General features: G+C 41.1%; 1 protein-coding gene across 1 annotated transcript; it reads right to left on the bottom strand.

Annotated features, from left to right (window-relative positions):
- Positions 1 to 131: 131 nt before the first annotated feature.
- Positions 132 to 15,887, bottom strand: CDR2 (cerebellar degeneration related protein 2). The gene is made up of 5 exons (XM_030459773.1): positions 15,633 to 15,887; positions 9,633 to 9,745; positions 4,999 to 5,147; positions 4,609 to 4,770; positions 132 to 3,066 (listed from the first exon to the last, which is right to left on the bottom strand). The coding sequence occupies exons 1-5, from the start codon at positions 15,709 to 15,711 to the stop codon at positions 2,199 to 2,201; spliced, it is 1,371 nt and encodes a 456-aa protein (XP_030315633.1). The 5' UTR covers positions 15,712 to 15,887; the 3' UTR covers positions 132 to 2,198.
- Positions 15,888 to 15,996: the final 109 nt, after the last annotated feature.

Raw genomic sequence — 15,996 nt, forward strand, 5'->3', positions numbered from 1 at the left:
ACCCAGTCTTGGAGTTTTTTATTGCACAAGGTGTACAGTTGAGTGTTAAGGTACAGTACAGCCAGAGCTTAGCAATGGCACAGGTAACTAAAGGGAAATCACAGAAAAATCAAATAGTTGTGTCAAAATATGAGAACATTTAAGATGCTTTTAAAGCATAAAAGATTGTATATATGAAAGCACTCGAACAGTAACAAACCATTTACCCAAAAATTCCAGATTACTTTTACATGTCTTCTGGTTCAGCAGGTGTGGAGCCCACTTCCCCTGAAGTGGTGAGGAATATTACCATCAAGAATCTGTGCCTAACAGTGTCATGCCATTCTCATTTAAGGTTAGTGCTTCCCAGTATCTGAACTGGGGCAGACTCCCAGTGATGGAGATCCAGGTGTCAGGGAAACAGTGACAATACAGTTAACCTGATAGACAAAAAAACCCCAAAACTAACACTTTTCTGCCCTTTTTTCTCCTCCACGTTGCGTAGTATTGACAAACACCACACCTAGGAGAAACTATTTAATTCCCTCTGGATTTCTACCCCAGACAGACCTCTCCTTTTCCATTTAGTGCAACTGCTTTGATACACAAATTTAATGGGAACTCCATCTGAGCTATGGAGGAAAGATGCCATGAGCAGATAATGCAGGTGCCATCTCTACCAAGTTTACTGTTTCCTCCTTGGCACAGATGAGCATAATTACTAGTTACATACACATGCAGCAGACTGGATTATTTATTTGTTTAGAAAAATACAAGATTCAGATTCCCACAGCTAAACAATGTTCAGAATGCAATACATGTATTAGAGAAACTCCCACAGTGTGAAGTCTTAATACTGTAGCTGAAGAACAGCTATACTCAAGCTTAACAGGGTACAACAATGTAAGGCAGACAGAACTGCAACAGCAGCAGCTTGAACTAAAGCTGAGAAATTGTTATCACTCTGAACTGTTTGGTATTTTGCAGCAACTCAGACAGGCAGTAAGCTGATTCCCCCAAACAGCTGACCAAATTAAGCTATTAGACCCTTTGTAAGGAGAAGGATGTCACCCTTCACTCTGCCTCCCCCTCAAATCTCTTACCCTTTGTTTTTTTTGAAGCAGCCTTAAAAAGAGAAATTGCTTGTTTTATGTTACTTTTCTGTACTTTAGTACATAGGAATTATTCATATGGGAGTGGAGAAAGAGAGGAAGAACTTGGTCCCCTATTTCCAGGAGAGTATGTTCTGGCAGTGCTGTGTCCATCCTGCTTTCCCAGGCAGCATGGAACAGGTCCACAGAAGATGACACTGGAAGCAATGGACAAAGCAGTAAGGTTTTACCTGGCCCATCTCCTTCAAGCACTTGGAGTTTGTGGGATGTAAGATTAAAAACTACTTCACTAAGTCAATGCTAATACTAAACAGCTAAATTGCAACTTTCTATCTTACCAAACACACACAAAAATGTACTTTGCAGACATTCCACGAAGAACAGCAGATCCCAAATACCATACATTATCAATTCACAGTATTATCCTGCCTTAAGACAAAGTGCCCTACATAAGAAACCATACCTAAAAAGCCCAGCAAACTTTACATCAAATCCTTTCTTAGTAGGAAGACAGAGCTTAGTGCACGTGAAAAACGTGGTATTAGCTTAAAACCAAGCATAGCACAGGCTGCTGTGCCAGCTCTCCACCTCCCTGCCAAAGCAAGTTCAGCAAGATTTGCTAACTTCATTCTCAAGAAAAGGCTGCCTGTGACACTGCCCAGAGGCTTTGTTTTTGTTAATTTTCTACACAAATGTAGTTACAAGGTTAGATCACCACCTGCAAACCAAAGGAAAGCTTTTAGTCTGGTTCCTTGAGAGTACAGTACAGGTTTCTTAGCTCTTAAAGGAAACTAGTGTCAGTTACAGCTCTGGCCAAAGGTAAGTGTAGTGTGGAACAGTAGTACAGTATGAAGCTATGATGTTTGTTTGCTTTGCAATCACTAGTTTGTGTGAAAGAGCTAAACAACATTAATCTACTGCTATGTAGGTAAGGGGAGACTTAACTAACTACCTTGTTAACTACAGCTCTACAAACCAATTCATAACATTCATTTTGAGTGCTCAAGAACTACAGAAGTGTAAGGGGTCTCTTGCATGAAGTTTCCTTCCCCTTCTTGACAAACAGATCCATCATCAACCAAAAATGGGTCATCAGCATGTCCAGTGTTAGGGCTGAGAGGAGAGGGACTTGTACTTAGCTCTGTGTTCATCTATTTCTTCCTTTGTTTTTCTGATACAGCTAAAAATTTCCTTGAAGAGAGCTTTATATTCAGGAAGAGCATTTGTGGGAGAGTCACTTAGCTCCACATTTGTTAATTCTTGGTTGCTGGCTGGAAGATCATACTGGCTATTCCCCACATTTAGGTCTTTGGAATACTGCTTCAGTGTTTGCACAGCCTTGTGTTTCAGACAATCTTCATCCATTTGACACTTCTTCAGGAGTTCCTCATACTTCACTTTCAGAGCATTATACTGAGCATCAACTTCATTTAGCACAGAGATTCCCCTCTGCTTCACAGCTTCAGCTCTCCTAATACACGTTTCTTCATGGCCCCTTAGGATGTCTCCCCCTGCAGCACTGCTTAGGAAAGTTTCACTGCTGCTCCGTTTCAGTGCCTTCTTCTCAAACTCCGACACAGTCAGAAGTCCATCATCTGCTGGGCTCTGAACAAGCTCCCTGTCTAAAGATTCCTTGAATGAAATGAAAAAGGATTCTGGCACCAATTTCTCTGCATTATGAGATGTGTTTTCAGACTGAAGGATCTGTCGCATTTCAGCTACTTCCACTTCCAGCTCCTCTGCACGAGCCCGGTACAAATCGATATCAACAAGTCTCTGTTCAAGGTCACGGTTTTCTTTCACCACAAGACTATATTCCTCTTCCATGGTCACCCTCTTCTCTTTTTCTTGGTTCAGTTGGGCTTGGAGAACTGTAACTGCCTTTTTTAAGTTCTCATTTTCTTCTTCTAGAGGACTTAACTGACTATCCATTGAAGTAATCTTTTCTGCAAACACATGATCATAAACAAAATACCTGCAGAAATAAAAATAAGTGTTACTGAGGGTAGAAGTTACAGCTTGCCTGTAGTGAAATGAAGCAATCAGGTGTTGCTAATTACAAGGTGGGAGGCATGAGCTTGTGTTAAGCCTACCTGTGCCCAATTAGGGCTGACCCCAGCTGCACATGAGCAGGATTGGGGGGCCAACAAAAGGGGAGCTTCCAAATACATGCTTAGCTCACTCTCAAGCAGCCAGAGGAGGGGGTGGTGAGCTGAGTCTGCAGCAGAAGCACTGACCAAGGCTAACCAAGGCTAAAGGCAGCAAGAGCAGAGCACTTTTTGTGCACCTTGGCAAGAACAGCTGCTTGGCTTTGAAGCGCTGTGCCCCAAGAAAGGTTTGTCTGCTACACTCCCCACACCTGAATTTTGTGTGTCCTGGGTAACTAATGACAGATTTAAACTGTGGGCTAACACACCTCTAAGTACATATAGCAGTTGTTTTCCTAACCTATCAGGTCCATTTAGCCATCAGAAAATGGTTTGTAAATACTTAAATGCCACCAAATCAAGCCTCTCAACTCGGGCAGAATGCCAGCTCATTAACAGTTTCAAGTTACAGGCAAACTTATTACATAACTGGGCCTACAATTTAAGTTTAAATAAGCACTGCTTTCATACACCATGCAGTACCTTCTGAAACTCAAGATTCTTCCCACAGCGTTCCATTCCCCTAACTTGTAACACTACTGATCATGGAAACAAGCTTCAAAATGGACAAGGCAATTCTGTAGGCTGGTATTTCCTCAAGGCTTTGGCAGTTTCAAGGAATCTACTTATCTTTTGAATTGCCAACAAATACCTTTTTTTGATGTATGGATTTATTTTCCAGTCCTACCTCTGTATAGTGCTGAAGCCCAGACACAAAAGCCTGTTCTGCCTGTTTGTGGAGGTGCTTCACTTAAAAAACTACCTTCTAGGACTGAAGCTAGTTGGAGCTTTTACCTCAGGTGACTGTTCTGATGGATATACTAATGCATTTCAGCTGGGTAACTGTTCTAAAACTTAAAAAGCAGCCCAAAGCTCCAGGCACCATTTTACCAGTTGAAGGATCATTTCAAGCAGCAAAAGTTCAGGAAAGCTATTGCAGGAATTCTGCCTTCCTTGAAAAGAAGATAGCCACAGACACCCTAAGAAAGGGTAAGTTCCAGAAATTAATTTGTATTTAGGACGTTTGTTTTCTAGGCTATGCATGTGTGTGTTTTTATCTAACTGAAAAAAAGTGGGCTGCAAGATGCTGTAAGCTTTCTAGGCTAAGATTTTATATGGTGGAGACTTTGGGAGGAAACCTTTCAAGACAAAATAGAACCTGCAGTTTCTCTCACACAACTAGTACAACCTAGTAGTATGTCAGAAGCAGTGGCAGCACCACGCAGTGCAGTGTTGTGCAGATATTCTGCCAGCTGTGAACGTTTGATGTTTTTCTCTTAGCTTGTTCAACATCTGTGCTTGTGTCTCAGTTAAGCTTTGCTTAAATAAATTTGAGTATTCTCTTTGCTATGCAAGGTAAAAAGTCTTACTGGCGAAGGTCATACAGCTCCTTCAAACATGAGAAACTATGCATTGATCTTGGTTGGTCAGATCTCTCATGGCTCATCCGGCCTCTCGCAGACTTCAGTTCTTCTACTTGGTGCTGCAGGTCATCTATGTGTGTTTGCAGATTTTCAATAGTCTCTGTTAAGCTAAAAGGTGAAGAACTGCTGTTAAAACATTTGAGCATTTAGTCAATGACATGGGAATTTCCCTCCCCATGTAGTTTCTTCTCTGCTCTTTGGTCCCAAAGACCCTCAAATACCCATTCAATGTAATAGTGGTGTAGAACACCACTACACAGCCACCCAGTAACAAAGGACTACTTTTTTTTGTATTATCAGTTGGGGCAGGAGGGAAATGAAGTGTAGGCTTGTTACCTGAGTATCTTTTGTTGTGAAGCTCTGCTCTCCACAACTAGTTTTTGATTAGTGTCTTCGAGTTCCCTTGCTGTGACATCCAGCTGCTCATAGACCTTGGCGTGCTGATCGTTCATCTGACGCAGGAGCTCCACTTGCTTTGTGAGGTACTGCAAGACAGCAGTGCTGTTACCAGCTTGTAGGTGAAACACAAAGACAGAGCCACTGTTCTGCATTTCATACAGAAACCACTAAGTTTCATACATGTGGGTGTCAGTGGTTGCTTTGGTAAGTGCTCAGCTGATAAGGTGCTATCAGTAACCCAGCTATCTGGTTTGCCTTTCTGACAGAGGTCAACCCAAGCTCACCAAGCAGCCTTTTATCCAAGAGTTGGGTTTGGTTGTGCAAGCTGTGTTCATCTCTGCTTGCTGCAGCTTTGGCTAGTCCCCAGCTCTTCTGGATTGGGTTTGTCTCTACTGCAGTTGTCACTGACATAGCCATGAATCCAGATTTCAGTGCAGCCCTCAGCTATCCATGAAGCCTTCTAAAAGTTGCAGTGGGCTCCAACAGAAATTTTCTAACAGTGTTGACCCAATTATTTTCTTGGCATTAAAACTGAAAGGCCAGGTGGCACCATCCATAGTTAAATTTATTTTTGGCTGATCCAACTTTTTCTACTCTGAAGCACCCTTAGGTTCAACAAGACAGAATTTAGGTTGTGGTCACACTTCAGACAGGATGCAAGCTACTGTATGCCAGGATGAATAACCAAATTATTGAATTCAATCTTTTATCACTCACAGGGAAACTATTCTAGCCACTATAATGCCAAGTATAGGTCTCCTGCCTTTTTTAAAAAATAAAGCTCCACGTAAGTATTTTCATTTTAATCTGCTTTAGTTTTACAATTAACAACACAGACTGTTAAGTTTCTTGAATGATGTCAGAAATCTTGTAACTCAGTTTAATAGCAGTTAATCACCAGAAGCTCTCAATACAAGTGTCCTATATTGTCCCACCCAGGATAGGGCCAATCCAATTCTAAAAATCCACAAGAGGTTGCATTAAACAGACTTGAACAAACTAACTACCCCTTTAAATCTGAAATACTTTCCTCTTAGAATATCTTTCTTGCAATATTTTCTATTACCACATGCTACTTAAAAAGTAAACTTCAAGTAGAAACACCCAGCAAATTTCTAGGCAAAATTACTCCTCTTGACATACTCAAAACTTCTAATATTCTACTTAACCTTTTACCTCATTAGAAGATTGATGGGTTTACATTTTAGGCCATTAAGAACAGATAATAAGTTAATCTAGGACTAGTAACTGCTACACACAGACTTCCAGAAGATCAACGTGGTAACAGTTGGCCAGATCCTTTTGTAGCCTGCATGCACATGACTGAGGATTTACGCAAAAATAGTGCATGGATTAGCAGCAGAATCTCAATGTGACCCATTTCAGATTAACTTCCCCTATTGGCTGCTCTCAGAAGGAGCTGGAGGTCTTCAGATTTTCTTCAGCAATGTTAAGTGTTGGTAGGCACAGAAACCAGGGCTTTGATGCCAGAATTAGAGGTTATCACTAATTACGTTGAGCTTTTGCAGAAGTTTCTGTTGAATGGAAGAGGTGAAGTGACATTTTCTCCAGCTTGTGCCTCCTTTATCTTCTGTACTGGGGTCCAGTTGGCCTGATGTAATCAAGCCATCAAAACGAAGCACAGACATGGTAACAAATGCTTTGTAAGTTCACATTTATTCCATCTACCCTGCAGCTGAGCACCTAACATGGAGCAGTTGATATTTCTTCACTTCTACCACACCCTAAGAGTAGAGCATCAGTAATTCTGAGTGCTGAGAACAGATTCAGACAAGAATAAAACTGCCCTTTTAATCCAGCATTTATTATACTTGGAATGATTAGTTAGTGGCACACGTGCCAGCACACAGGTCAGATATAATGATACAAGGCTATAAAATCCTTAATATGTTAGCATTTAATATATTAGTTGTAATCTTAAGCATTCCAAAACCTTTGACCCTTCCTCTTCAGTGCAGACTGAAGTAGTTCCATATTTCAGAATTACTTCTTAGCCAGTTCTAGAGTTTGCTATCCATAAGATGTGAATTAACAGGAAAAAAACCCCAAAGGTTTACAGTGATTGCCCTGCACTGGAAAAGCCAGACAAAGCCACACCAGAGTAGCTACAAGAACAGCTGAAATATCACCTCTAGGCTACAGAGACAAGCACTTGAAAATTAGGAAAAATCAAGCATAGAGACTGGATATGCTACTTCCATGTCTACCCTGTGCAGTGGGGTATCCTGCATTCCCACAAAAGACAGTAATACAGGAAAATGACTGAACTTTTTTACTTGCTAAAAAGTACTGAACACACTGCATATGTCAACTTTATTCCCATTTGTTTCAGTGAATTCCTGTGACAAACCCTTGTGCCATTAGGCTAATGTATTCAGTTCATATTAAGGTTCTCTCTGGGTATTTGAAGAAGGGATTAATTTAGTTTTCCATTTCCTACCAGAAATCCAGATGTAAGAGAGCCTTCCATAGAGAAAGAAATATTTTGAGTTGCTATTACATGTTTAAACCACACTGGGAAAAGACAGATTAGGATGAACAGAGAAGACAGGATGTTAAGGCAATTATGAATAGAGTCTGCAGGCTCTTTGACTCAAGACAGTCAGGTGGGCAAATAAAGGTGCAGGCACTATTTAAGAAGCATCACAAAACTCTCTCCCTCTCTCTATCTTTCCCCCTCTCCTTTTAGAAGGACAACCCCAATACAGGTTCCTATCCATGCCAGAGGAAAGAGGTATCAGATAAAGCCTTCAAAAAGTAGTATTGCACTTGGTTTTTATTAGCTATTCAAAGGTATTTAAAGACTAAATTAGTCTGTCACTGTCTGAAGCTGTCTGAACTTACAAGTATTTGACCTTGCAACACACCAACTGCAGACCACTGCTGGAAGGACACTTCTGACCACTTCCTGGTGCTGAAGCTCTCCTAGGTAGTCATCACTAACCCACCTAAAAAGCTTAAGCAAATAAACCAACTTAAACCAGCAGGACATAACATCCTCAAAGGCATCTAGGCTATTTCTGTGCATAAATGCAGCTTAGCAAGAATGTATTTTCCATATTTCAAGGTAGCATATTTTAATACAGCTGCTTATTAAGCAGCTACACTTGGTGAGCCAGGAGAATTATCTATCCAAGCTGTGCTGTGTTATTTCAACAGGTGTGTTGTAACTGTATTAAGCACTTCCTTAAACATGGTAATTCATACAGGTGTTGAACCTTAAGTAGAACAGTATTTGTACAGCACTTTGATATGAGAGTTTGTCCTCTCTAGAGCTTAAGAATTATTTTTTAAGTACAAAAACACATTCATGGCAATGAGTTACTTTAAGTCTCTACATAAATACCGACATCTTTTTTAAAGCTGTGGCATTAACAGAAATATAAGCCATGGTTTCACAGAATGAATAGGGTAACAAGATGTGAGAGCAAAAGCCCAAGAATGAGGTATAAAACAGAAATATCTTTTTAATAAAACAACCCTACACCCAGAAATTGTGATGCACCTACTAAAAATGCCACGTCTTATGTTAACAAGGCTACTATAAAGACACTTAGATATCTGTCAATATTAAGTTTAGGATTTTTTTATGTTAGTACTACAATAGTCTTAAGTTGGAGCTATAGAAAATCCAAACCCTGTCCATAACTGTTTAAGTACTGCTTGCACAAAGGAACTCAGATTTTGTAAAAATCCAGTGTATAGCAGTCACAGCCTGTTCTCTTTGATGAATACCAGAACCCAGCTGAAATGCTGACTATGTTTCTAATATGTTGTCAGTCAGCAGAGTACTGAATATTTAATAATTCAATTATTAGAGACCATTCTTTAATAGCTGGAAAAAATCATGCTGACAAAGCTAGGTCTGCAAGATCATGAGCAGTATTAAAAAATAAGAAAAAAAGGAAATTGCCAAAAACAGGATTTTCCACCTATTAACGCAAACACGAGTGGTTTTGAAAGTGTTTACAATTATCTATCATACAGAACAACATATCCACTACATTCTGCATTTAGATACTATTTAAAGTGTTTGGTTTTGCTGGGATTCTTAATTTTGCCTCCCCTTTCTTTTAACTGAAATAGACTTTAGCTCCCTTTACTACAGCACAATTAAGTGGAAGTACATACCCTGAGATTTTACTTGAATCTCTTCCCTGCACTTAGCATTTAATTTTCAGTGCTAACCACTAACATTTTTGTTTAATAATTTAAATTATTGATTCATCATCATATAATTGAATACCATTTTACCTGGCATGATCAGTAGTTTAGCAATAAGACAACATAAATAACTTGTTGGTACAGAACAAAAAATTACCAGTCACCTGTCTCTAAACAAGAGAAATCCAATATGAAGTTTAATGGCAGAAAGCTTCTGGTGATCAATCTGTTCTAATTATGATCAAGCCTGTACAGATTCTCAAATTCTCAAAGTGCTTAGAGATTGTTCAGTATTTTGTCTTGAAGATATCCACCAGATGCCAAGAAATTTAGATCTCAACTTCTGTTGCACATCTAGATCACATTTGGATCCCCTAAATATTTACCTCTATTTCCTGCAGTTGCTCTTGATTTGTTGCATACATTTGCTGCAAAGATTCTTCTAGTTCAGTGTTTCGGTCCAATAGTGTCTTCCCAAGCTCAGCAGCAAGGTGAAGATCTAAACAAAGAAATCATGTTTGCATGGAAGTTACAGAGCCAAGAATATACTCTATTTTAAAGTTTTTTAAACAAATAATTGACGTGTTTTCGGGTTTGTTTTTTTGCAGTTATAATTGGTCCATGTTATTTCCAGTACCCAAAAAAAGCTCACACTTAAGCAGAATATTCATATACCATCTATAATGCAAGTGTAAGTCAGTCCTGAAAACCCAGAAGATACGCTTACTTTGTGAAGCTTCCTTAGCTCCTCCTTTTGTCCATCAGACACAGGTCAGACACGTTCAGCCACCATCTTCTCACTTCCTACCATCTGCACAGCACTGCACCAGCATCTCTACCCAGGGTGTCTGTTTGGACACTTCATCATATTTGTAACACTCAGTTTAGAAGAAGCAGCATAGAAGTAAGTTCTATAGATTTTAGAGGAAATTGGAAGGAAATCAATGTTTGTCAGGCTAGACAAAGGCCAAAGCTGACTGCAGCCTCACTTGCTGTGCTGTGCTTCCCCACTACCCCTTCCCTGTGGAAGCTCAGGTCATACTGGATCAAAGTGATAAAGTTTCTGATGCTTTTTATGGTGACACAATAATACCACCAAAAGGCACAAAACTGATGAAGAAAGAAATGAAGCTATTCTGCTTTTCAAGCTCATAAACCTAAGAGGCAAGAATTGCTTTTTATGCTCCAAAACATCATTTTAAATGTCACTTGTTCTCAGGCACTTAATCTCAATTTTACTTAAGTCATCCTCAATCACCTGCAGGGTGCAGTGACTGTAGTTGTTTCAAATTAAGAAATAAGCCATCTGAACCCTCAGTTCCTTTGTAGAGAGAAGCTTTTCACTTGTTCAGCAGCACCAGTAGCATTAGATATTCTATGTTATCACACTTTAAAATTTAAAAGCTAATAATGCAACAGGAAAATAAATCTTGGTGTTACTGCTAAAATTGTAAGTATGCTGTGCAGGGTATTCCATGTTAAGAATCCAACAGATTTCTAAGAATCTCTAATTTTCCACCTGGACCACAACCAGGTGGAAAATTGCATGCAATACAATCATATTAATTTTCACAGAAAACTAGCATCACTAATGAGAAAAAAAAAAAACAGAAGGAAAGTCAAGAAAAGCTTAGATTCACTTCAAGAAGACTGCAATTAAAATACAAGGGACCTGCAATTGCACATCATTGGTAGTTGCAGCCAGATGAGAAAATACATTCTGTTTTCATTTTATTAGATGCCCTTGTTTTGTGTTATCTTGCCTCTTTCCTGACCCTTTCCCAATTATCTTATCAACAAGTCCTTGTAGAAGACAGGACACTGTTCCAAGATTGTTCAGTACTAACCTTCAGTTTGGCAGCCTGTCCAAAATTATTATCTATAAACATAAACTAAAGACCAAATTCAGACTTACAAGGACAAGTGAGTAGGAGCATTTGTCAATTAAGCTGCAGATGTCCAATTCTGGCAAAACAGCTGTGGTGTTTTTCACACATCCTTTACAGCTACAGCAAGTGGTTTCCTACCTTAAGATTAGATTCTTAAAAGAAATGCTACAAAAATGATTTAAAACAAATCACCCTGCATAGGAGTTCTTCACAGTTTCAGAAGATGTATGAGTAGGAGCCATGTGGCATACTGATCTATACTTCAGGAGTTGAGTTTAGCCTCACATATCTTTTTCATTTTAACACCACTTGTTAACAAACACAGGCTGTTCTACAACTGGAGTTTCAAGTATCTGGATTAAAAAAAAAAAACCAAAAACACTACAGGCATCTTCAAGTTTCTCATTTTTTAACAGAGATTGTTTAGCCATGGAAAAAATAACTCCCAGGCAAACACCAAGCTGTTTGTTCTATCACATTACAGAATCCTGTGGCCTTCACATGCAGTGAAGCTTCCATCCCATGTAAAACTGAGTCCCAACTCACAAATTCTCATACTACTCAAATCTTTACAAGGAGCCAAAATCTTTGAAGCTAGTCAAAAATGCTGGCATCATTCAAGGCAAAGACTAAATATTTCATTCTTTTACTTCAGTAAGAGATTTAGAGAGATTTTAGGATTATGTTAAAGACATAATACATAATGGAATTACATGCTGCCACTTCCCTTCACAGAGTGAAAGTTTGTTTATCTATTCAGGTATATTTGAATACAATGCAGATAATTATATTTACACACTCCTTCTGTTCATTAGGATGGCAGAAGCACAAATGAGTTAAGGGAGAAGCTATTTTGTAATTAAGGACATTTGTTTCTGAGAGGGAGAAGACAAGTGGAAGAGCTCAGGGGAACCCGTAGAGAAGGCAAGAACTTAAACTATTTCACGTTTTCTAAAATCAGGAATTTGTTTTGCGTCCATTTTTCTACATTGTTAAACACCTATAACCCCTATAAAGAGCAAATTTTAAGAATGAGACAGGCAATATGTGTTCTCCAGACACAGAAGGGAAACATTTAATTTACAATTCTCTTGCACAGTTACTAGAAGCACACTGCATTTTCTGTTCTAAGTTTATGTAAAATAATAGTTAAGTTTTGCCTCAGACAGACACTTGTCCTTTTCACCATGAAGACAGAAGCAGAGAGGTTTTTAATAATGCAATCTGCAAGAGTGCAGATCTTAAGCTCTTTATTTTTACTACATCTGATCAGTTGTACTGGTGTTTAACAGCCCCATCAGAAATCTCTAAACCAACAAGACTTCACTAAATCTTCTGTGAAGTCAAACACCCCTCACTTACCAGGACTTTTTGAGCCAGCAGTGTGCCCAGGTGGCCAAGAAAGCCAATGGCAGCCTGGCCTGTATCCGGAACAGCATTGCCAGCAGGTCCAAGGAAGTGATTCTGCCCCTGTACTCAGCCCTCGTGAGGCCACACCTGGAGTACTGTGTCCAGTTCTGGGCCCCCCAGTTCAGGAAGGATATCGAGGTCCTGGAGCAGGTCCAAAGGAGGGCAACCAGGCTGGTGAAGGGACTCGAGCATAGACCCTACGAGGAGAGGCTGAGAGAACTGGGGTTGTTCAGCCTAAAGAAGAGGCGGCTCAGGGGAGACCTCATTGCTCTCTACAACTCCCTGAAAGGAGGTTGGAGCCAGGGGGGGGTTGGGCTCTTTTACCAAACGACTTTCAACAAGACAAGAGGGCATGGACTTAAGTTGTGCCAGGGGAAGTTTAGGTTAGATATTAGAAAGAATTTCTTTACGGAAAGAGTGATCCGTCATTGGAATGGGCTGCCCACTGAAGTGGTGGATTCTCCATCCCTGGAGATATTTAAAAAAAGACTGGATGTGGCACTCAGTGCCATGGTCTAGCAACCGCAACGGTGGTTCAAGGGTTGGACTCGATGATCTCTGAGGTCCCTTCCAACCCAGCCAATTCTATGATTCTATGATTCTATGATTCTATGACTTCTCTACAATCTCCTGATAGTGTTATTGTGATTGAGAAAAAGATATAAACAGTACCAAAATCCTTCTCTTCTACTTTTTCATAACCCATTTAATTATTTGGAGGATTTTCAATCAAAAAATAGGTATGTTTTTAACAGCAAAAAGCATGAGTAGTGAAAGATGTATAAGGTTGAAGTTTACTTAAGTGTAAAAATAAAAGTTTGGGGTTTTTTTCACTTAGCTTCTTATTTCCTTCTCCGTGTTCAGATTACCCTCTGTTCTGTTAAAGTGAGTATCAGATGTAAAAAGACCAGTCACACAAAAGAATTCTTTTTCAAAGGTCAGCATACTGCAGCACAGCATGGATGTTGCAGAAGGAAGCATGGCTCTTCCCATCCTTACAAGAATTCCATGAGCTTTCTGTTTTCATGAACAGCATGCCAGAAAAGCCCACCTCCAGTGCAGAGACAAAAGCTTTTGGTGCACAGAAAGACTGTCAAAGTTCTTCCAAAACCCAACCCAGATTTTAAGTTCCAAAGACTGACTGACAAGGATGACAAACTTGTTTCAGGGTGCTTCCTAGTGTTCTACAACCTAGGTTCTCATAAACATAGTCCTCAGGTTTTAAACATCCACTTGATTGTTTGTGTTGTAAAGTTTTACCATACCTTGATAAGCAATCATACTACTCTGTTTACATACATAAGTGCTGCTTAGTCTTAGGAGAAGGAAGAGCATCTTTCAGACTCCAGGAATGAAGTGCTACAGGATATTTAAAAAACATTCCTGTAAGGAATTTCTTCTTCACATTTCAAATTCACCATCAGTTTATTCTCCTCCTTTCCATTTTGCCAAGGCAATCAGCCACTTCCATTTAGGCTTGTAAAGAGGTTAAGCCCCAAGAAAAAGATTGTACAAAAGCTGAGAACTTTGACCAACCCTCAAAATGCACAAATCTCTAGAACAGACCACCGTTTCTTAAAAGCTCACAGCATAGGGTCAAATGGTGATTATTTCATATTAATTAAAAAAACAAATTGAAAGAAAACATCAATGAGGCAAGAAGTCTGTTGCTATACATTGTGAAGGCTCTGTAGGTCTTCTGCCTCATAAACACTGGCATTAACTAAAAACACTCCTAAATCATGTCTTCAAAATTTCAACTCTCTTCCCTTAGACAGCAAACTGCAGTGTCAAGATCTTATTTAAACTAATTGGTTTATATCCTAGAGCCATGAAAACATCTATTTCAAGCAAAGAGCACCTAAATACAGCTTTCAGTTACTTTATAGTCAAAGCATACAATTAAACCTGTTCCTGCCTCAAAAAAAGCTTCCACTGTAAGATGCCCCATCTCCTAGCTTAGCTATGAAGAGCTTTCAGAAATATCTTGATGGTTTACAGTACAACAGCACCTACCAACGCCAACAATTAATGTAGTACGAGGTAAAAGCCAAAAGCATAAAGCTGGAGCATATTTGCAGGGAACCTCTTCACAGCTCTGAGCTGGCCTTTTAAAATTAATTTAGTACAAAACTCAATAACAAAAAATAGAACTAAGTTAATACCAGTCATAAATGCCACTGAGGAAACTGCACATTCTTTCCATACTGTGTCTGTAGATTTTTAGCCCCATTATACTTTGTGTATTCCCGTGACTCCTTCCTCATCGGGGAAATAAGAATAACATTTATCTCTTGTATGTTATGATTAAGACCTATTGTTAAATAGGTGCAGGACTCGATACATACAATTCCCATGCATACTGAAGTTATTCGTGTATTTTAAGAACAAAATTTATGCAGATTTTAACAATGGACCCGCTCCTAACGGAGCACACTGCGTTTACAACTTCATCGGCTGGAAAGCCTAACAAAAAGGCTCGGCAGGTCGTGATACAGCAGCCCAGCCCGATGCTCCCAGCGCCCGCTATTTCCAGCGCCGACCCTGAAAAGCTGCTTCACCTCCTGTCAAGGTGCAACTTTTCGGAGCCGCTTTTCTCCCTCCTTCCCTCTCGGACAGAGAGGGAAAGAGGCACAATTTAACCGGGCTGCAGCAACCCTTTCTATCAAACAAAGACGGCTGCAATCTTCATCGATAACAGCGATCCCTCTGCCTACGCGCCCGAGGCTGCGGGAGGCACGGCCGTGAGGGGCTCCCGGCTGCCACAAACGGGGCGACACAAACCCCGCTCCCGCCGGCGCCTCTCCCCGACCCTCTCCGGCATCTTCGGTCCCCTCACGCCCTTCCCGCCGCCCCGCCCCGGCGCCCCTCCGGGCTCCACACCGCTGTTGTGGCGGTGCCCCATGCCTGCCCACCGCCCTCCTCCACTCCCTCCTCACCACGGCCCTTCCCTCACTCCTCCTCACCACGGCCCCTTCCCTCACACTCCCTCCTCACCACGGCCCCTTCCCTCACACTCCCTCCCCGCCGCAGCCCCTGCCCTCACACGCCCCCCGCTGCCGCTCCCTCTCCCCCGCCCCGGCTCACCTTGCTGCAGGTCCTGCTGGTCGTACCACGGCTCATCCTCACGGATCTCGAATTCCTCCACCAGGCTGTCGGCCAGCATCGCGCCCCTTCCCCTCACGGTGCGGCGGGCAGGCGAGGCAGCAGCCCTAACTCGAAAGAGTCGCCTCACGCCGAGCGACTGCGGGGCAAGGCGAGCCGGCAGCCGCTCCTCTCCTTAAAAGCCGCCTCCGGCCATTCCCGAGCGTTTCCGGACTTTGCCGAACCTCTCCCCCTTCTGGTCGGACTGTGCGAAGCTGCCGGCGGCAACGTGGCAACCAGCGGCCACCCACCCACCGCCTCCCCGCGATTCAAACACAACGCCCTCACCTCCTCTGCAGGTAGCCAA

This window comes from Calypte anna, chromosome 14 (assembly GCF_003957555.1).
Source record: "Calypte anna isolate BGI_N300 chromosome 14, bCalAnn1_v1.p, whole genome shotgun sequence".
In the NCBI taxonomy this organism is placed as follows: domain Eukaryota; kingdom Metazoa; phylum Chordata; class Aves; order Apodiformes; family Trochilidae; genus Calypte; species Calypte anna.

What these genes read in the sequence shown, in the direction of transcription:
- CDR2 (XM_030459773.1), bottom strand. Translation starts at nt 15,711, where the DNA reads ATGCTGGCCGACAGCCTGGTGGAGGAATTCGAGATCCGTGAGGATGAG. An exon ending in AGCAACTGCAGGAAATAGAG is followed by an intron (nt 5,148 to 9,632) that starts GTAAATATTTAG and finishes GCTGTCTTGCAG; the next exon opens with TACCTCACAAAGCAAGTGGA. An exon ending in GAGCTGTATGACCTTCGCCA is followed by an intron (nt 3,067 to 4,608) that starts GTAAGACTTTTT and finishes TTATTTCTGCAG; the next exon opens with GTATTTTGTTTATGATCATG.